The sequence below is a fragment of the Geotrypetes seraphini genome, chromosome 3 (assembly GCF_902459505.1).
Source record: "Geotrypetes seraphini chromosome 3, aGeoSer1.1, whole genome shotgun sequence".
NCBI lineage: Eukaryota > Metazoa > Chordata > Amphibia > Gymnophiona > Dermophiidae > Geotrypetes > Geotrypetes seraphini.
The window spans coordinates 353,603,767-353,627,529 of NC_047086.1; the positions used below are offsets into that span (position 1 = coordinate 353,603,767).

The 23,763-nt window shown below is 39.6% G+C and overlaps 1 protein-coding gene across 9 annotated transcripts in view; it reads right to left on the bottom strand.

The window, feature by feature from the left end:
• Nucleotides 1-23,763, bottom strand: part of ESRRG (estrogen related receptor gamma) — a 1,015,505-nt gene that overhangs the window by 268,294 nt on the left and 723,448 nt on the right. For all 9 annotated transcript variants that reach the window (XM_033936618.1, XM_033936614.1, XM_033936615.1 and 6 more), the window contains one exon: nt 16,359-16,475. In XM_033936618.1, the coding sequence (XP_033792509.1) occupies nt 16,359-16,475 (117 nt within the window). The remainder of the gene's footprint in view (nt 1-16,358; nt 16,476-23,763) is intronic.

Sequence of the window (23,763 nt, forward strand, 5' to 3'; positions counted from 1 at the left end):
ATTGTATCACAGATAGATGGTATATTACCCCATTTATTTTAGTCATTTATACATGGATGTGGCCATACACGTGTGTAAATGACCTGCTAGAAACTAGCTAGAAACCTGCTATAAACTAGCAACTAATGGAAAAGTATGCACCATGACAAGACAGTGTGTACATTGCTGATAGGTATGCAGAGGAGGAGCATGGGTGGAATACACAAGTATGTGCATAAATTATTTAAAAAATGTAATTTATGTGTGAACTTGACAAACACTGTTGCAGATATTTCCAACAGCTCTAGGGCTGATGTAAATGTATGTCTCTGCCACATACGCCAGTGTGTGTCTAATTGTCTTTTATAAAATAGAAAGAAGGTCCTCTGAAGCCAAGTCCTCTGTGAAACCCTTTTACTAAGATATATTAGGGGCTAACATGGGCAAAACACAGCTTAAAATGGCACACTGTGAGACACACTGAGGTATCTTACAATAATTGCCAAATGTGTGCATGATAACCGTGTACTAAAGATATTTTTTAAGAAGGTGAGTCAGGAAGTGGAGAGTGGGCTATCCTGTGTTAACTGGTAGATGTACTAACTGGTTAGTGTACAACAGATAGTGCACGAGCCCTTACCATCTACAAAATGGGTGGCGAAATGTGCACATGTGGTAATTTTTCAAAATGGTCATCTGCTAATGGCAAAAAAAAGAGGAGTGGGGATGGACGATGGTTTTGTGACAGAGCCCAAACAGCAGCTGAAAGTTTTATTAAGGTCTCAACAAGGAAAAAGCCTAAGACCTGACATGGGACTGTGTTTTAGCAATAGAAGACTGCATCAGGGGCCATACAGTCTACATATAAACACAAACATCCATAAATTGTAAACATATGATTATTAGAAATAAGAGCATTAGTGCATGACCATTAATACAAAAAAGCCATTTTTATAACTGTGGTTAAAAATGGTCTTAGTACATAGGAAAGACCCATATATGGGTGCATTAAGGGCACTTTTTACCACAGTTTACTAAAAGGATCCCATAGTTTTTTGCTCTTTGAATAATGCAGTGTAATGAAATAATGATTTTTAATTTTGATATAAAAACCTTTTGCCATTTTTTTTTAAATATGGGAAAGTTTTTTTAGCCTATAATCAAAATATCCCATGTGTGACAAGGAAACCAAGTCTTTTTCCTTCCAATTTTGAAAGTACAAGGTCTGTTCAAAAAGTTCCAGGACTGATTTTATAAAAATTTATTAAAGAATCTTACAACTTATTCCATTGAGTCCTGGTTGGGAGTCCCACAAGGAATTCTTCTTCAGTTCCCTTCAAAGTACTACCCTTCCCTATGTATACAGTACACTTTTCCCAAAGTTGTTTCCACTTCTGGAAACAGTCCTTAAAAGCATCTTCAGGAATTGTCAAAAGTTGCTATGTCAAATTTTGCTTTATGTCTTCAATGGTGTTGAGTCGTTTTCCTTTCAGCATGGATTTAAGTTTAGGAAACAAGAAGAAATCAGCAGGGGCCAAGTCAAGAGAGAAAGGTGGCTGGGGAAGAACTGTCATCGCATTTTTTGCGGTTGCTCTTACAGTTGTCGGTCATAAACCATGAAACAAACTTTGCCGCAACATGAGATATCCCCAACTTCTCTGTTAGAATGTTATGGCATGAACCAATGGAGATGTTGCATTTCTCTGCCAATTCTCTAACAGTTAATCGCTGATTAGCGAGCAAAAGAACCATTATTTGATTAACATGATCTTCATCTGCTGACATTCAAGGTCTTCCAGTTTGTGAATCATCTTTCACTGATTCACAACCACTTCTGAAGCGTGATACCATTCAAAACACCTTCCATGACTCATGACATTTCATAAGTTTCTGTAGCGGTCTTACCCAATTTAAAACAGAACTTCGCGCTGTAGTGCTGCTCATTGAGGTCCACGTGATGAAAAATAGCCAATTACAAAAATATACTTTCACAAAAGCTGCTGTAGCTCGGAGACAAAAATAGATATCAACAAACGGAAAAAAAGAAGGTTACTCATGAGGTTTCAAGCTACTCAACACCACCTAGCACTTCTCAAAAGAACTTACTTTTGGTGCGCAATTCAAAACGTCCTGGAACTTTTGAACAGACCTCGTATATTCAGTGCTATGTATACTGTTTGTGGTGGAGCTCTGCACAATGCTTATCTTTGGAATTAATTCCCTCTCCCTTAAGTGTTTGTGGATGTTTTATAAAATAGGAACAACATAGGCATTTGGACTGAATTCTATAAATGGCAACTAAAAAATTAGCTAAAAAAATAGTGTTAAGCTCTATTCTATAAATGGTGCTCAAAGTTAGGTAATACAGTAGGTTTGAACAGGACTTCCAACAAAAGCCAGGAGGATAGCCAGGAAAACTGATCTATTGTATGTATGTATCCTCCTGGCTTTTGTTGGAAGTCATTTGTTCAGTTCTACTGTTTTTCCTGGATTATTCATTATATGGTTTCTTCTTTGGATTTTGGCACTGGCTCAAAGTTAGGTGTCATTTATAGAATAGAGCTTAGCACCAGGTCCATGCCCAGCTTTAGGTGCAACCATTTACACCAACTGAAATATGGCGTAAATCCTAGCACCTATATTAGCCACGGATCCCGCTTATTCTATAACTATATGTGTAAATCAGAGAATGACACGGTGACAGAATTCATCACCGTTCCCGTCCCCACAGATAACCACAGGAACCCATCCCATGTCATTCTTTAGTGTCTATCTCAACCTCAGTCCTTCTATAATAGCATTCTTTAATGCAAGGCTTGAGGGTCAGTGGCTGGGCCCATTGTTGCTGATTCTTCCCTTTCTCCTTAAAGAATGACATGGGGATGGGAACGGTGATGAATTCTCTCTGATCTGCCCATGACCCTCCCATTTCTACACCCCCCTTTTTTGGCTCACACATAAAAATTTAGGCACAGAAAACGTGCCTCAAATTTACTTGTGTAAATTTTAATTAAAACCAATTAAAAGAAATTGCTTATTAAGATATCAATTATCAGTGCAAATTGGGTGCTGGTCTTTGACCAGAGGGCCGCAGCGTGCGCGGACTGCTGGGCATGATGGACCACTGGTCTGACCCAGCAGCGGCAATTCTTATGTTCAAATTTGCATACACAATTTTTAGTGCTTTTTAAAAAATAGAATTTGGGGGGTTTAGGTGCCCCCCTTAAAAAATTACCCTCGTAATGCCAATTCTAGATCCCCCCTCCCACCTAGTTACATAAAGCGGTGCACTTACTAAAACAGACCTGCAAAGAGAATCACAGTAACAGAGTAATGAAACATGCTTTAAGATGCTAAATAATGCATATGGTTTTAAACAAAATGTTGTAAGAGGTTCTCTTTTATAATAACCTCTTTCTGACAAGGCCTCTAGAGTTCCCTATTAGAAGATGTCCTGCTGTCTTGCAGCAGCTCCAGTGGCAACAAATATGCTGTGGTATTTGATGCAGAAGTTTCCAGTAAGTGATCTGATCTTCCTACCCTCCGAGCTGTAGATGCATGATTTTATTTCAGTCTACAAGTAAATTTTTTTTCCCTATAAATAGATTTGGACTGTCAATTTGGAGGCATGCTGTGCCATCAGCATGTAGAGACTGCTGTGACCATTCAGGAGCTTGTACCAGCAAATTTTATTATGGACTGGTAATTGAATTGAACAGGTTTACATTTGAATAGATGTATAGCATCACCATCCCTGACATGCAGCACAAGACTAAAACATGTCTCCACTTAGGACCGAGCTTCCTCTGCAAGAGTTGCAAGGAAGGCTCTGTGATGGGAGAATACAGTAAGAAGGATTGCAAAATGCCTCCAGGTAACCAGGGACAAGGTGATGCTGCCCTGGCTTCCTTTCTTTTGTCTGCTTTCCTTAAAGGTACAGTATGGAATAGATGTTTAAAGCTTGTCACAAATAACACTGAGCATTCAAATACCCTGGAAGTAGCTTCGTAAATTAAAGGGATGGGATTTGATATACTGCTTTTCTGTGGTTACAATCAAAGTGGTTTACATATTATATACAGGTATCTATTTTGTACCTGGGGTAATGGAGGTTTGAGTGACTTGCCCAAAGTCACAAACAGCTGCAGTGGGACACAGACCCAGCTCCCCTGGTTCTCAGGCTACTGCACTAATCACTAGGCTGCTTCTCTACTCCAAATGTATATTTCTAATCTAAAAACAAAGCTAATCAATCTTTGTCCCTCATACAAATATGTGTATGAAACCAGAAATGTCAGCAAAAGTTTTGATGGATTTAGTTTCAGCTCAGTTTAAATATGAGAAAATAAAGTTTCCTCGGTATCGCTTTTGCAGATTCCAGTCGTTCCATACCAAACCATGCTTAAAGGGTCATTATCTGCAAAACTCTGCTAAAGTATATATAGTTCTCTTAGATTTTTCATTAAATTTTGAGGTCTATCTCCTGCTGAAGTGGGTCCACGAACAAGCCTATCTAAAATCTGTTTTACTAAACTAAAGCTTAACTTTGTATACCGAATCATCATTCTAAGAAGGCTTGACTCGGTTTACAGCAATTAAATAAACAGGGAATGATTTACAAATGATAAATAGAAGATAATAGCAAAATTTCAAAAGATTTAGTTTTCAAAATGTTTGGCAAATAGAGTAGTTTTTAAAGATTTATGGAAAAATTGAAACAAACTGGAACTCCTTAAAAAAAAAAGGGGAGATCATTCCAGAATTAAGAGAATTTAAAGACCAAAGACTGACTGAAGATCTTGACTCCTTTAATCCCTTTTTTAGAAGGAAGGGAGAGTTTAAATTGCTGGATACCTCTTGCAAAGGAGAATCGGTAAACATTCCAAAATAAAGGAATGAGGATTAAAGATACCATGTAGAATTTTAAAAGAAATACAAGCACATTTAAATTGAATTAAAAAATAAACCGGGAGCCAATGAAGATTCTGAAGCAAAGGGGTCACATAGTCAAATATACGTTTTCCAAAGATAAGCTTCGCAGCAGTATTCTGAATTAATTGTAATCTATGAAGACAAATTTTTGTAATGCCGAGGTAGATAGCGTTACAGTAATCAAGACGAGATAATATAATTGATTGAACTAGTATAGAAAAATGACGGTAATGAAAAAGATGTCTAACCTCCTCAGCATTCGCAAACTAAAGAAGCATTCCTTGACCAAGGAATTTATTTGGCTCTTAAAGGAAAGAAAGGAATCAAAAAGGACTCCCAATATCTTAGCAGAGAACTCAATTGGTAAGGAGGACCCAGATACCAGAGCTACAGTGGAAGGAAGATAGTCCAATCTTGGACCTAACCACAAAAGATTAGTTTTAGTTGCATTAAACTTCATCCGGACAGATAAAGCCCAGGCTTGAAGTTTGGAAATGCAAAGATTTACTTTGGAAACTAGATTGGTAATATCTGGATCAATCTCAATCAATATAAAGATACCATCCGCATAAGTGAATAACGTTTCCCAAGCTGACAGCTTAAAAGTGTTCGGTGGTCATATAGAGATAGAATACAATTGGAGAGAGTGGGGAGCCTTGAGGAACCCCACAGGGAGGCTGCCAGGAATTGGAGATATCGCCTTCAATATTCACTGAATAGGAATGATGCATAAGAAATTTAGAGAACCAGTCCAAAACAAACTGATGGAGACCTATATCTGAAAGCAGCTGAAGTAAAATATCATGATGTACTACATCAAATGCTGTAGATAAATCGAACTGGAGTAGAACAGAACATTTATTTTGAAGACAAATTTGTTGAATTTTTGAAAGAAGAGAAATCAATAAGGTTTCAGTACTAAAATTAGAGCGAAATTAGAGCGAAATCCAAATAGTCAGTAAGTTGACCAGCTACAAGTGACAATTCTGGGCCGGCCATTGTGCAGTCGCTGTACTTGCTTTGCCTGGCCTTGTTGCTGCATCAGCGGCGGGGAAGCAGGGAGAGATCCCAGGCTCCGCAATCGCCTGTCCCGTTGTCCTCACACACACACTCTCTCTGAAAACAGGACATTTTGGCATCCCGAAGCTGTGGTGGGGACAATAGGACAGAGGATCTAAAAATGGGATGGTCCCGTTCAAAACGGGGAATATGGTCAAATTGTGCTTGATGCCTCTTCTTATCTTGATTTTAGAAAGCAGATTAAAACTCAATTATTTAACAGGCTGAGTTCTTAAAATATTTTATTATTATAATCTTTTATTCTTTTAAGATTGTACCCTCTTTATATGGCATGCATATATTTTTCTTATATTATATGCATATAACTTGTTGATTTCAATGATCTGCATTGTTTGTATTTCAATTAATTGTTGTGAACCGCCTAGAACTTCTTGGGTATGGCAGTATATAAAATAAAATTATTATTATTATTATGTATACTCCACCCTCTTTTTAATAAAGGCAGTTACTTGACATTTAGTTGACATCACAAATGGTGCCACTAGGGCAGGGCTCCTTCCCCTTCTGGAAGCTGACTTTTAGAAAGGCTTTATTTTACATTTTGTATGCTATGGGGCATGAAGGTTGGCCTCTGGGACCCACAGGACTACTAGTGAATTGAATTTTCCACCCTCACCCCCACCTTGATAAAAAAGAGTAGATGAATAGCACTGGGTTTGACATCTCTGGGTGCTCAGATCAAAACCCATTGCTGCTTTTTGTGATCTTGAGCAAGTCACTAAACCTTCAGGTACAAAATTAGATTGCAAGCCTGACAAGGAAATACCTTATGTACCTGAATGTAACTCATCTTGAACTGCTACTGAAAAAGGCATGAACAAAATCCAGACAAAGTGGCCTCTCACTGGCATCAAATGGCTCCTTTAGTATGCCTGCTGCACAAAATACATCTCTGGGGCCTACTTTGGTGCAAATAGAGTGGAAAGTCTTTTTTATGTGCCTGTTTTCACAAATGTGAATATCAGTGATCTGCTTTGGATGATTTTGCTTTGTAGCAGCTCATTAATTTTGCATTTATATCAATTTTTGTGCACAGTGAAGTTTACTACAAAATTGCCCAATTCTGTGCTTTCTGTTGTGCCACATCTCTTTTGTTTAACAATTTTTTGCTTTAGTAACAGGGCATTCCTATAGCAGATCACCTGGTAGGAAACCTTTCCTGTTACCGGCATTTGTATGCATCTGTGGATATGCATGCATGTCAATGTGACCATGCATGCACACATGACCCAGTGGAGCTTCATGGGGCCTTTTCTCTACCCACAATAGTAGCAGGGGGGTCGCTGGATATGAGGGTTGCAAAAATGGAATGTGCAGGCTGCATGCAGCCCAGGGGCTGTGTGCTGGAGACCACTGCTATAAAGATATGCAGGCAAATCCAATGCACATAAATGCAAGAGGGGAGAGTGGTCACTGGGAAGGAGTTTGGGCAAGGTACAGGCTACCAAACACATATACATGTAACTTACTGCCACAACTTATTTCCATAGCGCTATCAGACATACGCAGCACTGTACATCAAAACATAAAAGAGACAGTCCCTGCTCAAAAGAGCTTACAATCTAGTGTGGTGCAATAGTTAGAGCTACAGTCTCAGCACCTTCAGGTTGTGGGTTCATATCCCACGCTGCTCCTTATGAGCACTTAATCCCCCCTTTGCCCCAGGTTCATTAGGCAGAGTGTGAGCCCACGATAGGCACCTATTGCATAGTATCTAGTGGCACTTAAGTGTTTAGGGGTGGAGATGGGCTTAGGCACTGCTAGGTACAATTCTCTAAAGGATTTAGGAACCTATAATGTAGGCCTTTGAAACCCTAGCTTACATTATAGGTGCCTTAGTTTTAAGTTAGTTGTGATTCTGTAATAGGCGCCTAAATGTGAATGACAAGAGATAGGTGCCTATCTTTTTTTTTTTTTTTTTTACAACATTTACAGAATTTCCCCTTTAGGGTACTAATATCTGTCTTATCATTCCCTCTATAATTCCCCCACCTGAGCACTGTGTATAGATGCACCTTTTTGTCCCGTTTGTCTCTCTTGACTATTTATTTATGTTTAGTATTTAGAAACCATTTATAGCCTAAGTGGTTTACATTCAGGCACTCAAGCATTTTTCCCTTTTTATAGAATTGTGTCTAAGAAGATAGGCACCTTTCTACAATTAATTTTTTTTTTTTTTTTAAATTATGCATCTGGAGGTCCACCGAGCATGCACAGATGTGATGCAATGATGTTGCATGCATGCATGTGACCCCCCCCCCAATCGATGCGGCCCCTAACTCAGGCTTTCCAAAACCCAGATAAACTGCCGGGTTTTGGAAATCTGTCCATGTACCTACAGTCCTCTAAAAAGAGGACATATCCAGGTTTTCCTGGACATCTGATAACCCCAATCTAGGCAGTCCCAAACTCTTTAAACATATTACTTTCTAGAGGCAACATTAACATCACTAGCTATGTGCTTTGTTGATTCTCACTTAATTAATTGTATTTTTGGCAAGATAATAATCCCTTTCTACTCAGTTATCTAAAATGATTATTCATATGCTATATCTCTCTGCAATAAGATGAGATAATTAATCTGCAAGTTCTGGTTAGCCTGAAAATTGGATCTGGATGTGGCTATGGAATCTAGGAGTTAGCTAACTTAGAGGCCTTTATACCAAGTGGTGGTAAGCGTGTTTATTGTTGCTTAAAATCCTTAGCCATAGGTGCCACATGCTAATTTCAGGCTCAGTGCGCACCCACCACACGCTAAAAATTGGTTGGTTTGTTTTTTTGGCACTGGGGACATATTTGGGGACAGAGAGCAGATGTGCCTGTCTAATTGGTTAGCATGTGGGCATTGGTACACAGTGACCAATTAGAGCAGCATTAGCACAAGAGCTCTTACTGCCTACAAAATAGGTGGTGGTAAAGTTTAAAATTAGTACATGGCCATTAATAGGAAAAACCAAATATGCTAAAAAAAAAAAATGACCACAGCACGCGGGAAACCTATGCACCAAAAATAGCATAGGCCATATTTTACCATAGCTTTGTAAAAGGGCTCCTTATTCTATTATGGCAACAATCCTAAATTCAATGAAGCTCTCTAATGCCTGTTAGACCAGCTACGCTAGAAGTTCATTTTTGATGTGATATGCCTAATTTTTTTCATCAATATTCATCAATCTGTTTTCATTTTGGCATTTACTGGGATTACTATAATAAACTGAAAAGATGTAAAGAGGCTGCCAGTGTCTCAGCAACCCAATAAATATTTACGTTAGTTTTCAAAATGAGAAAAGCATTTAAAATTAAACCAAAATAAAGTCTGTATAATACTCTACCGCCAAACCACAAAAAAGAATTAGTTTTAAATGTTGAGCCAAAAACCCCCCAAACTTTCCAAAACAATGCAAAAGGAGATACAAATGGTCCAATTCCATTATTTGCAAGTTGAATTTAATTATGAACATTCGAGATTTATTTTAGGTCACACAGGAATCCTTTTACTAATCTGCGGTAAGTGCTTGCGTGTGCTTCTTCTATTAAACTACGCTAGCAGTTTCTAGCGTGGGGAGCCGCGCTGAATGGCCCGTGCTGCTCCTGATGCTCATAGAGTTCCTATGAGTGTCGGGAGCAGCGAGGGCCATTCAGCGCGGCTCTCTGCGCTAAAAACTGCTAGCGCAGTTTAATAGAAGAGGGGGGGGTGTATACTGCGCGCTAATATAATTTCTCCTAATTTTCTCTCAAGGGGCATGTTTAGGGATGGAAAATGGGCGCGACAGTGCTAATCAGCATATGAGACATTACTGCATGCTAATTGATTAGCATGGCATTAGCATGTTGGCCCTTACCACTTGTAAAATAGGTGTCAGTAAGGCTCCCATGGTAGTTTTGTTTACTGGCTGCATGGCAATAGCGAGATTAGTGCGTGGCCATTAATTGGAAAAATGGAAGTGTCATCCATTTTCCAACCGTGGCACAAGTGGCCCTAGCATACATTAAAGACACATGTAAGCGACATGCTAAGGCCACTTTTCATGCAGCTTTAATAAAAGAATCCCATAATGGGGGAGGGGGAGAGTGTGGCAGAGTGGTTACAATTACAGCCTCAGCATCCTGTTTCTTGTGACCCTGGGCAAATCAACTAGTCCCTCCCATTGCCCCGGTACATTAGGTAAAATTAGAAGCCCACCAGGACAGACAGGGAAAATGCTCGAATACCTGAACACGTTCATGTAGACCATGCTGAGCTCTCCTGGAAGAATGGTATAGAAAATTTAATAAATAAACGATGATGATATTATCACAATAAATAGGGCTTCTAGATTCATGTATTTTAAGCTATAAATTAAGGTGTTTATTTGCCAGCAAATACATTTTTTTATGGTAGAAGAAAAATATATCACTGTTTATCGATGTTTTGTGGTGCAAGTGCTACTGCTACTGCTGGGTATCTTTCTGATAAATCAGACATACATATTTGTTCAGCTGAGAAATTGACATTGGAGCAAAGGTAGAAAAATAGAGTATAGCACCTAAGACAACCTAACATTGGAGGGCAAAGGGTATGGGACAATATACTGCTTTTCCTGTGTGGTTTACACAATCAAAGCGGTTTACATATTTTAGGTACTTATTTTGTACCTGGGGCAATGAAGTATTAAGTGACTTGTCCAGGGTCACAGGGAGCTGCAGTGGGAATTGAACTCATAACCTCAGGTTGCTGAGGCAGCTGCTCTAGCCACTAGGCCACTCCTCCGCTCTTACTAAGAGAAGTAAGTTTATTCCAGCGTTTATCCCCCAAAAACCCACTTATTTTATAATTTGTTTTTCATTTTGAGGTGTTTTATTTTATGTTTATCAGCTAAAACTAAAACAGAACCCCTAAAATATAACTTATAGGGCACAATAGCCCCTGTATCAATGATAATAACTCTTTTTCAGCTCAGCTAATATGGCAAAGACCGGAATCTACCAGTCTGGGAATGCCACTTTTAAAGGAACTTTATTTACTTTCTAAAAGACATTATTGGATTGGATTTATTTAATTTAATAAAACTTTTGTGAAAGTGGTATACAGCAAATAACAAACACTGGGGGCTCCTTTTACAAAGGCGCGCTAGCGGTTTTAGCACGTGCTAAAATGCTGCGCACGCTATCCGCTACCGCCTCCCTTTATGCAGGCGGTGATTTTTTGGCTAGTGCGCGCTAATCTTGTGCTTGCGCTAAAAACGCTAGCATACCTTAGTAAAAGGAGCCCCGGGTTTTACTAAACCGTGGAAGAGCTTCTCACCACGGGCCAGCAAGGTAAATGCTCTGACGCTCTTCCACAGTTTAGTAAAAGGAGCCCAAAATTTGTAACAATCTTCAAACAACATACATAAATAACAGCAAAGCCCCAAATAAGGCTTCAACTACTCAAGAAATCCTACAACCATTCTGCATAATAATGCTGACATAAGACTGTCTTAGATAATTTTCAAAGGGCAAGATAAGAGAAATCAGTTTGAAATTTGGTCCATTAGAAATTCCAAAATTCCAGACCTGCACTTGAAAAAAAACCCAGTTTCTAGTTGATGAAAATCTCACTACCTTTAAACTGGGTAGTTGAAGCAATTTCTTTCACAATGATTTTGAAGGAGTACACTGAGACATTTTCTTATCCAAGGTTGGCTCATACATAACGCTTTGAAAATTAAACATAGGAACTTAATTCAATGCATTAAAGAGATAGGCAACCAATGCAACAGGTATAAAACTGGAGTAATGTGATTAGTTTGCTTGCTCCAGTAATGAGCCTGGCAGCCGTATTTTGAACAAGCTGAATATGCTGCAAACTTGATAAAGGGGATGGAACTCCTCTTGAATGAGGAAAGACTAAAACGGTTAGGGCTCTTCAGCTTGGAAAAGAGACAGCTGAGGGGGAGATATGATTGAAGTCTACAAAATCCTGAGTGGAGTACAACGGGTACACTCTGTCAAAAATTACAAAGACTAGGGGACACTCGAAGTTACAGGGAAATACTTTAAAAACCAATAGGAAGAATTTTTTTTTTCACTCAGAGATTAGTTAAGCTCTGGAACGCGTTGCCAGAGGTTGTGGTAAGAGTGGATAGCATATCTGGTTTTAAGAAAGGTTTAGACAATTTCCTGGAGGAAAAGTCCATAGTCTGCTATTGAGAAAGACAAGGGGGAAGCCACTGCTTGCCCTGTGTCAGTAGCATGGAATATTGCTACTCCTTGGGTTTTGGCCAGGTTTTGGATTGGCCACCATGAGAATGGGCTACTAGGCTTGATGGACCATTGGTCTGACCCAGTAAGGCTATTCGTATGTTCTTACAGTAATCCTATCAGGTTAATACTGAGCCAGTGAGGGTCAGCATTTCTATAAACACTGGTGTCCTTTTCCTAAGGTGCACTAATGGGTTAAGTGAATGCTAAATGTCATGCAGCCTATAGGAATAGCTCACATTAAATCTGTTAGCGTGACTTAGTACAAGGACAGAAGAACATAAGCAATGCCTCTGCTGGGTCAGACCTGAGGTCCATCGTGCCCAGCAGCCCGCTCACGCGGCAGCCCAACAGGTCCAGGACCTGTGCAGTGATCCTCTATTTATAACCTTCTATCCCCCTTTCCAGCAGGAAATTGTCCAATCCTTTCTTAAACCCCAATTCCGTACTCTGCCCTATTACATCCTCTGGAAGCACATTCCAGGTGTCCACCACATGTTGGGTAAAGAAGAACTTCCTAGCATTTGTTTTGAATCTGTCCCCTTTCAGATTTTCCGAATGCCCTCTTGTTCTTATATTTTTTGAAAGTTTGAAGAATCTGTCCTTCTCTACTCTCTCTATGCCTCTCATGATCTTATAAGTCTCTATCATATCCCCTCTAAGTCTCCTCTTCTCCAGGAAAAAGAGACCCAGTTTCTCCAATCTCTCAGCGTATGAAAGGTTTTCCATCCCTTTTATCAGATGTGTCGCTCTCCTCTGAACCCTCTCGAGTATCGCCATATCCTTTTTAAGGTACGGCGACCAATATTGGATGCAGTATTCCAGATGCGGGCACACCATCGTCCGATACAACGGCAGGATAACTTCTTTCGTCCTGGGTGTAATACCCTTCTTGATTATACCTAGCATTCTATTCGCTCTCTTAGCGGCCGCTGCACACTGTGCCGTCGGCTTCATTGTCATATCCACCATTACCCCCAAGTCCCTTTCTTGGACCATATGACAGCTGCTAGCATATGTAGACCCAGGTATTTAGGGTCAGGTCATATCTGGGCACAAGAACAGAATATCCAAGGTCAGGTGATATCTGGATATGTATGACCAATGCTACACTTACATAGCCAACCAGGCAAAGATAGGACTGCAATTTAAGCGGCTCTACATACCAGTGTCCACATAACACTCGGCTCTGCCCAGACTCCATACCGAACCCTCTCCTGCCTGATTAAATCATTTTTGAATATCAGGCCCTATGTCTCTTTAGTACTAGGAGAATTTCCCATGAAAGCCACAGAAAATGCTCATCCTGGAGGCTGGACTTCAACATTCTATAGGTGGTTTAAAACTTAATACCAAAATGCATTAAGTAGTTAACATATGAATTATCATACACAAATTGTGTCACTTTGTGCACTCATTCACATGTCAACTGAACGACAAGGCCAATACAAGAGTTTATGGTCCCTCCTCCCTCCCCAATCTATAAATCAGTGCCTTCTTCCTTTCTTAATATTAATGGCAGGTCACACACCTTTTCCCAAAACTCCTTTGGCAACTCTTAGGTGTCCTTTTACTAAGCTGTGGTAAGCACTAATGTTAAAATCCACTACTGTGGGTTATGCTCAGGCATCCCACAGTAGCTTTAGCATCTGCACACGCTTCCCATGTGCTAAAAAAACCCCAAAAAAATAATTTAGCGCTGGGGTGTGTTTGGAGGCGGAGAGCAGGCATACGTGTGCTAACCAATTAGCATGTGGTTAGCAAGTGTGCCCTTAATACCTACAAAATAGATGTAGTTAAGGCCTCATGCTGATAGGAAGATTAGCAAGTGGCCATTATTGTACAAATAGAAAATACATCCAATTTACAGCCCTGCTAAAGGTGATCTCAGCATGTGGGCAACCCACACGCCAATCATAGCACAGGTCACTGTTTAGCACAGCTTTGTATAAAGGTCCCTTAGTTATTCATACAGTGTACTGTTTAACTAAAATGAGGTTTTACAAAAAGCTTCAACTTGCTTTCTGTGTTTTTATATTTGTGATATTAGGAATTAATCCATTGATGTCTAACTGGGCACATATACTGAAAATTCTTGAATTGTCAGCTTCTTATATTTGGTTGTTCCCAATTTTTTTTTTTCTGTGTTTTTTGTGTGTTTTTCTTAAAGGAATTTTATGATTTTCTCCTTTTTATTCTCAATTGTCAGCAATTGTCTTAGAATGACATCAATTCATGTATCTCATTTAAAAAAAAACATCTTCATCTATATGCTTCCCATACCCATATGTCCACTATCTTTCCCACAGACACATTCCCTCCCATACACCTTGAAAAATATACCCACACATCCACATCTAACACCTACAAACTTTACTCACCTAACACATTTATGAAACCCACAGGTAGAAATACCAACTTCTCCTAACTAATGCTACTCCTACTCCCATATAGCCTGGTTCTTATACATTGGCTATCTCTACATCCCCTTAGTCTTCACAAATTTTTTAATGTCAAGGCTACTTGGGGTCCAAAAATGTTGAAGGAGAGCCAACAAATATCTTCCTACATGGAGTCATGATACAATTTGTGCCCCACCAGAACACCTGGCCTCGGTCATACATGCAGAGCACAGGTAGCTCCTCTTCAAAGACAGAATACAGTATGTAAGCACAAACTAAAAGTACTAAACAAAATTAAACTGACTCTCTAAGTTTCAGATTCTGCATGCAGTGCAACATCAGAGAAATAGAAAGAAATGTGTTTCTTCCTGTTAAAACGGACATAGTTCAGTTACTAACCTGAAAATAAAATTGATTTTTACTACTCTTGTTATGTGGTGATTTTATTTTTCTAATTGTTTAGTTATCAGTCTCTGGTTCTTCTTCTCTCTGACTGCATTCCTAACTCTGTTTCCAAGGCCTCTTGTCCATTTGCTATTTCTTTTCTCTCCTCCTTTCTTCTTCACTTCCTGCCCTACATCCATCTTTGGCATTCATCTTTCATGTTTAGCTTTTTTCCATTTTTTTCTGCCTATTTCTCAGATCTAGTTTTCCATCTCATCTTCTCCCCTCTATCCAAGTACAGCATCTCCTCCTTTTCTCTTTCCTTCCCCTCTCCTCCATCCATGTGCAGCATTGCCCCTCTATATCTCTGTCCCTCTGCTTTCTCCTAATTAAGCATCTCTCTCCTCCCCCCCCCGAAGTCCAGCTTTTCTCTCTAACTTTCCCTCCCAGTGTCACTTTGCCTTTCCTCTTCCCATCCAAACATTTCTCTTCAGACCCCCTTATCTTCCTTCTTTCTGCATTCTAGCTTGTGATTGCAGTTTATATTGCTACCCACCACTACCACACTGTAACACTGGCCAAGATCCCTTGCAGATCTACCTTCCTGTTGCTGCTGACACTGCTTACCACAGTTTGCACCTTTGCTCAGCCTCTGAGCAATCAATACACTTTTCACCCATGTACTCTCCACTCCTGAAGATTCTCCTGGCCTGCCTCCTCTGACATGCATTTCTTGTTGTCAGGGAGTGGGACCAGAAGAACCTTCCGTAGCTGAGAGCACATGTGTGTGAAGCGTTTTGGTTGCTGCTAAACTGGAGGGCCTGGAGGTTGTGTGGAGGTTTGGACAGAGACAAGCAATAATGGCAACTGCAATCACAAAGGCAGTAATAGGTAGGGAGATCAGCCTGGGTCCTGATGTTTTAGGGCTGGTGCAACTGGTAAAGTGAAGCTTGGCTGGTGGCAGCTTGATAATTCTTCTGGGATTCACAGTGACATTCCTACTTCCCCAATAGGATTCAGCTTACAGGAAGCTCAAGCCATATGGTGCCGAAAGTTTGGCCTGATATTGCGGTTTCAAGTCTAGTCACTCAAACATCTGGCACCACATGGTTAAAGCTTGCAGAGAGCAGTGTCACGGTGGGGAAGCAGGAATCCCGCTGTGTGTATTTTGGCCCTCTGTATGTTACAAAATATAATATGTGGCCCCCAGTAGAAAAAGGTTGGACAAGCCTGCTTTAGATCATACTGAAGACACTTCCAGATTCCTAATTTTTAATGACAGCTTGCAGTCTCGACTGGTATATAGGTCCATGTGCTTGTGTGTACATTGGTGTATGTGCATATGTTGCAGAACCTTACCTTCCTTCAGCATGCCGACCTTTAAACACTTCATGAAGCGGCAGGCCTGGCAGGACTTGCGTCTGCGTTTTGTGATTTCACATTCATTCGTTGCTGGACAGCTGTATTCTATGTTGCCTGTGGGAAAGGGTGTGAAAAGAAGAGGGCACAATAAAAGAAATTATTAGACAAAAACTTGCCTCTACCTGAAATGACATTCATGCTGCCACAGGTGATAAAACTGAGCAGCTTGACTTGGGCAGCTGTAAGGCAAAATATCATTTCAGATGTATGAGTGTAAATCACAGTGTAATATTATCATAAATCACTAGATGAAGGCTGACCATGTAAAACTGCAAAGATCTTTCCACATCTCTCTTTTGACTGCTGAAAAGTGGATACACTTTAAAGTTGAGTGTTTGTGTGCTTAAATTCTAAAACTGCATCAACCAACCATGACGCAAATGTGAATATTTGAAAGCAATCAAGATGTTTTAATTTATCAGCATCCCTTCCCCCCCGCCCATCATTATTAGTTTTAATTAAGTTTTGTAAATTTAAATGTCCTTATAATAGCCTCAGAAGGTTTAAATATAAACATGACCGTGTATGTCTCTCCCCTCACTGTACATCACATAAGAAAGATGTGGTCAGTCGCCTCAATGCAAGTTTTGTCCAGAGCCTAACTGGGAAATAAAGCATTTCTGCCACCAGCTCTGTCACATCTTGCTTAAAAGGTCTTTTGTTACTTTCTAACCCTTTCCCCCTGTGATTAAGTGCATTAGTATCTTAATGAAAATGCATTCTGGTTATTGCCCTCTCGGGAAGTGGGAGGTCATTACACCAAATGCATAAATTGTCATCAGAGACAGCCCCAGCATAATTGCAATCTTACCCCGCTACGTCTGCAACACTGGGTTTCAACTAAATCCCCCACCCCCCTCAAACATGCGCAGCTTCGAGTAATTAGCATAGAGTCTGCCTGGGACCACAGCATTGATGAAATATTTCAGAGTTAATCACACTTTGTAAACACTGATTTATATTGAGTACCTTTCTCCACACTGATGTCTCCTCATTAAATATCGCATTAGCGAATTGGAAGATTGCACAAAGACTGAAATCCTCAACAACTGCTAATTCAATGGGAAGTAATACTTAAAATGCTTATATCTACTGAAAATTGCTGAGTATTTATGATAGTATTGTGTAACAAATGCAGGATAAACTTCTCACTAAACTAATAGACTAATTAAATGTATTTAAATGCCTTCATGAAAAAGCTGGCTTCAGGGAGTATGGAGAGTTCACATAAAAACAAAATCTGGTTTTGTTTTTTTTTAAATTATAGCTGGTTTTGCACCCACAGAATTACTGCCCAAGTTTTACGTGAAGAACATGTTCTTGGCTCTTCTGAAATGTTACAGTAGCTTTCTCTTGCAAAGCAGCGAGACTTTTTTATTCCTTGTTTCCCTATCATGCTTGCAATACTAAGGTGAGAAGTTATCAGTTTGGGCTGCTGTCAAGATGGGGAAATTTACCACAAGTTATGTTATTTTAATGCAGGGTCTCATGAAATAAAATGGGACTCTGTGCTAAAATAGCATGATTGTGGTAAAATAACCCACCTTAACAGTAGCCCATGTTGGCGACTTTCCCCCCACCCCCTAAGTCTAGTTCTTACTGGTACCAGCTTTCCAGGCTTTTTCCCTAAGACTCCTTCAGGGTGGCACTATGGATATAAGTTAATGCATAATTCAGTTAAACTTTCCAGTCTAATAGGGTGAAGAGGATCCAAGAAGAGTATGGATACTATAGAATAATAATAATAATTTTATTCTTTTATACCGCCATACCGAAAAAGTTCAAGGCGGTTCACAACAAGGTGAGCTAATACATGGGATACAGATAAAATACAAATTAGAATAATGGACTTAAAAACAGATAAAGACAGAAAGCATGTACAATATAATGCAGAAAATACCGGCATGGCAGGGAAAGAAGTAATACATAGAACAGATAAAATACATCAAGTTGAATATAAGGAACTTGAATGAAAAAATGAAGCAGAATGCATTAAGATACCAGCCTATCAAAGAACTCCGAACTTGTTACTTAAAATTGTATGCATAATAAAAATTAATCATATTTGTACCGGAAAGAATTTTGCACAAGAAAAAATAGCAAACAGTTCAAGGTCAAGTTGGGAAAGTCTTTGTCTTGCATGACAAACTGTTTGGCTCACAGGCAAAAAGAAGAAGAACAGTCCAATAAAAGTCAAGGTAGGTGTCTATTCAACCAATGAGAAGATCTTTATTTAGGGTGCTCCATTGGGCGACCTCATTTGGAGTATTGCATTCAATTCTGGTCTCCTTATCTCAAGAAAGATATAGTGGTGCTAGAAAAGGTTCAAAGAAGAGCGACCAAGATGGTAAAGGGGATGGAACTCCTCTCGTATGAGGAAGGACTAAAATGATTAGGGCTCTTCAGCTTGGAAAAGAGATGGCTGAGGGGAGATATGATTGAAGTCTACAAAATCCTGAGTGGAGTAGAACGGGTACAAGTGGATCGATTTTTCGCTCCATCAAAAATTACAAAGACTAGGGGGATACTCGATGAAGTTACTACTTTCAAAACCAAAAAATTTTCACTCAGAGAATAGTTAAGTTCTGGAACGCGTTGCCAGAGGATGTGGTAAGAATGGATAGCGTACCTGGTTTTAAGAAAGGTTTGGACAAGTTCCTGGAGGAAAAGTCCATAGTCTGTTATTGAGATAGACATGGGGGAAGCCACTGTTTGTGCTGTACTGGTAGCATGGAATAGTGCTACTCCTTGGGTTTTGGCCAGGTACTGGTGACCTGGATTGGCCACCGTGAGAAGGGGCTACCGGGCTTGATGGACCATTGGTATGACCCAGTAAGGCTATTCTTATGTTCTTAGGAATAAAGACTACTTTTATGAATAAACATCTTCTCATTGATTGAATAGATGCCTACCTTGCCTTTAATCAAACTGTTTGGCTTAGACAGCAATACTGCTAAGCAGCATCTTAGATTATGAGTATGCCAATTGCATTTTAAGGGAAGGGGGAACATCCCTTTTTTCTCCACAGTTCCCAAAGCATTTTTGCAGTGATCGACTTACAATATTTAGATGGTGTCCCACCCAGAGTGCAATAAAATATATTACTAAAAAAAGTTAGCTGATCGCACAGTGTATGTGTAAGTCCAACTTCTACAGAAACACTTTCCATCTTCAATAGCCTGGAGGAACTAATTTCTCTATGACAAAAAAAAAAAGCTTAAAAGAATCAAAAAGAAATAAAGAGAGAGTACAACAGCCCACAGGACTCACAGGAATAGAGTCCAGTAACTCCTATAACATAGAATCTGCCCATCAAGTCAAACTGTCTGATGCTACCTCTCATGGATGAAAGACAAACTGGAAAAGTGTTTCTGGAAGTAAAATAAACGGCAGTTCATTTCCCACTAAGCTACTCATCATTATTCCAAATAACTTAGCTCATGGGAGCTGTCCTTTTTATTCATTCCTCCAGCCAGGCAAAGTCTGCAGACTATTTTGTCTTAGCACTGTAAATTTATTCTCTCTGCTGCTTGTCTGTATCAGCACCATCATTTTCATAAGACCACTATTTGACACTATTGTAATCCTTTGAGGCCAAGTGGCCAGTAGAACCAAGATTTCCTTTTTAAAACTGTCTTTCTTATATCCAGTAGACATATAAATTATACAGCTTACTCATAAAAATAGTGTGTGGTGTTTTCTCTCCAAAATATGTGGTCCGCTAAGTGAAAAGGCACCAAAAGTGGGGTATGTAATTTATTTAGGCCACGTGATAGAGGAATATCAACTGCATAATCCTGAAAAATTTCAGTCTCGGTTATCAACTAATTACCTTTTTTAAAGTGAGAAACGTTTATCAATATAAAATTAATTAACCCTAAAAATCACCTACTCCACTATAGGTACCTGCAGTTTTTAGGCTGTAGACCATGAAAAACATCATTTTGGGAAACAACTGGAGAGACCCATTTTACTGACCCTATAGTATCCAAAACTTTCAAAAATTAAAGTTTCCCCTCCCACAATTTGTAGCCTTTATCTCTTTATTTGTAACACCACTTTTGTTACCTTTTCACTCAGCTGGTCAAATATTTTTATAGCATCACTTTTAAACAATACGCAAAAACAGCTGAGAAGCAAACTAAAAAAAAATTATGTTGCTCTTAGAATATTAGCCTATAACCACTCTGCTTTATCAGTGGTTTATACTTTGTAGCAGTCAAATTCTCAGGTCTTCCCTTAGGTCTATTTAGCTAAATTTAAACTAATTGTGAGGGAGTGGATCATTTAGTGAAGAGCACTCCCTCACTGATGATACAGTTCAGACACCTTACACCAGGTGGTGCTATTCTGCCGAGTATAAAGGCAGGGCTCAGAGTCAGACCAGTCCGGAGTTAAATATCCTGAGTCAGTGTAGAGTGAGGGAGGCCCTGAGTGAAGGAATCCTCCCAGGGTGTCTTGTTGGCTGCAGTATCTGAGGGGAGCCTGGGGAAGATGAACAGCACCACAACAAACCTTGCTATCCTGTATTTGCAGAAGCTTATTTGAGGTAGGCCAAGTTTATCTTGGAACCTGGTTGGCATTGTGACTCTGGAAGTAAGGGCTAAGCCTGGTCCAATTTTGCTGAGTATTGTAAACAGAACTTGAACTTTAGGGACTCCAGGACAAAGGCAAACCATTGGTGTTGCCTTTGGGAGGGGCAGACCTTGGGCCTACAGGGGCAAGCTCCAGCAGAAAACTGATGAATATAAGAGTGACATTAAATGTTTATTTTCTCATGGAGGCAATGTTTTATTGTGGACTAGGTTATTGGACAGAAAAGAGGGTAGGCCATGTTTCTCAATGGAAAAGGGTAAATAGTGGAGCACCACAGAGATCTGTACTGGGACTGGTTCTATTTAACATATTTATAAATGATCTGGAAATTAGAACGACAAGTGAGGTGATTAAATTTGCAGATGACACTATACTGTTCAAAGTTGTTAAAACACATGCAGATTGTGAAAAATTGCAGGCAGACCTTAGGAAATTGGAAGATTGGGCATCCAAATGGCAGATGAAATGTAATGTGAACAAATGCAAAGTGATGTACATTAGGAAGAATAACCTGAATTATAGTTACCAGATGCTAGAGTCCACCGTAGGGGTTAGTGCCCACAACAAAGATCCGAGTATCATTATAGACAATACGCTGAAACCTTCTGCCCAATGTGCAACAGAAGCAGCCAATAAAGCAAACAAAATCCTAGGAATTATTAGGAAAGGGATGGTAAATAAGACTAAAAATGACATAATGCCTCAGTATTGCTCCGTGGTGTAACCTCACCATGAGTATTGCATTTAATTCTGGTCTCTGTATCTCAAAAAAGACATAGCAGAGTTAGAAAAGGTTCAAAGAAGAGCGACCAAGATGATAAATGGGATGGAACTCCTCTTGTATGAGGAAAGGCTTAAGAGGTTAGGGCTCTTAAGCTTGGAAAAGAGATGGTTGAGGGGAGATATGACTGAAGTCCACAAAATCCTGGATGATGTAGAACGGGTACAAATGAATCAAATTTTTTCTCCATCAAAACTTACAAAGACTAGGGGACACTCAATGAAATTACAGGGAAACACTTTTAAAATCTATTGGAGAAAATATTTTTTCACTCGAATAGTTAAGCTCTGGAATGCGTTGCCAGGGGATGTGCTAACAGTGGTTAATATAGCTGTTTTTAAAAAAGGTTTGGAGAAGTTCCTGGAGGAATAATCCATAGACTGCTATTGAGACAGATTGGTAGCATGGAATGTTGCTATTATTTGGGTTTTTGCCAAGTGCTTGTGACCTGGATTGGCCACTATGGAAATAGGATACTTATCTAGATGGATCATTGGTCTGATCTAGTATGGCTATTCTTATGTGAAGGAACAGGGCAACTATTTTTCATATTAAAATAAATTTTTTTCTTTCACACTTAACCCTCTATGTAGCTGTGTTTGCCAAGGGCTCAACCCTACCTGCTAGCCACGTTACCACCCCAAACTATCAGAAAATAAACGGTTTCCTGTTACTATAGGACATTTCTATTACATGAACTCTCTTCTAACTAATCTAACACATAGGAACAAGATTTCCCATTTGTGATGTTAATTGTGGGCTTCTATCTCACAAAATCCTCCCAAACAGAGTTTGGGGTGGGTTACAGCAAATTCAAAGTAACATGATCATTGATATAACATTTATTGGTACAGTTCTAGCAATCTTAAGAAGTGATGCGGTGCTGTCCATGTAATAACAATTGTGGTACAGTTGATCAGATTAGTTATGCTGAGGCCATATTCTATAATTGTGTCTGCAACTTTTCAGAATGCCCCTTACACACCCATGGCTATGCCCCCTTTTGAGTTACATAACAGTAGAACCATGCCTTATAGAGTAGTGCAGTGATTCCCAACCCTGCCCTGGAGGAACACCAGGCCAATCGGGTTTTCAGGCTAGCCCTAATGAATATGCATGAGAGAGATTTGCATATGATGGAAGTGATAGGCATGCAAATTTGCTTCATGCATATTCATTAGGGCTAGCCTGAAAACCCAATTGGCCTAGTGTTCCTCCAGGACAGGGTTGGGAACCACTGGAGTAGTGCATAGCCAGCCGGGTGTGCAGATTCTAAGGAATGCCAATTTATATCAATGATTGGTTGTTTCTTAGTAGGTGTCATCGATTCATCTTCGAGTCCCAGTGATTTGATGAATTACAGATCAAAAAAGAAATTGGTTTTGTGATAGTCTGATAAGGTCCCCCAGCGTCATCCACAGGGTTGTTTTCAACATGTCCAAACATCTGATTGCAGGTCGCCTTCTTCCTTCAATTTTCCCAAACATGATGTCCTTCTCCAATGATTTTTCTCTTCTTATAGTGTGACTAAAATAAGACAGTTGTAACTTCATTTGGGCTTTGAATGACATAGCCAGTTTGATCTCTTCCAGAATGGATTTGTTAGTTCTTCTGGTGGTCCACAGCACACATAAAATCCTTTTCCAGCAACAAAGCTCAAATGAGTCAATTTTCTTTCAGTCTTATTTTCATAGTGTCCAGTTTTGCATCCTTAATTGACCACTGAGAAAATCAGTGCGTGGATAAATCTAATCTTCATTTGGAATGTTATTTCCTTGCCTTTGAATACTTTGTCGAGAGCCTTCATTGAAGAGCGACCAAGTGCTATTCTGTGGAGTATTTCTTCCCTGCTAGTTGCTTCTTTGTTTATGAAAGAGCCCAAGAGATTGAAATCCTTTACAACTTCTATTGCTTTCAATCTCAAAATCTTCATCATTTTCCGTGTTCATGATCTTCATCTTGTTT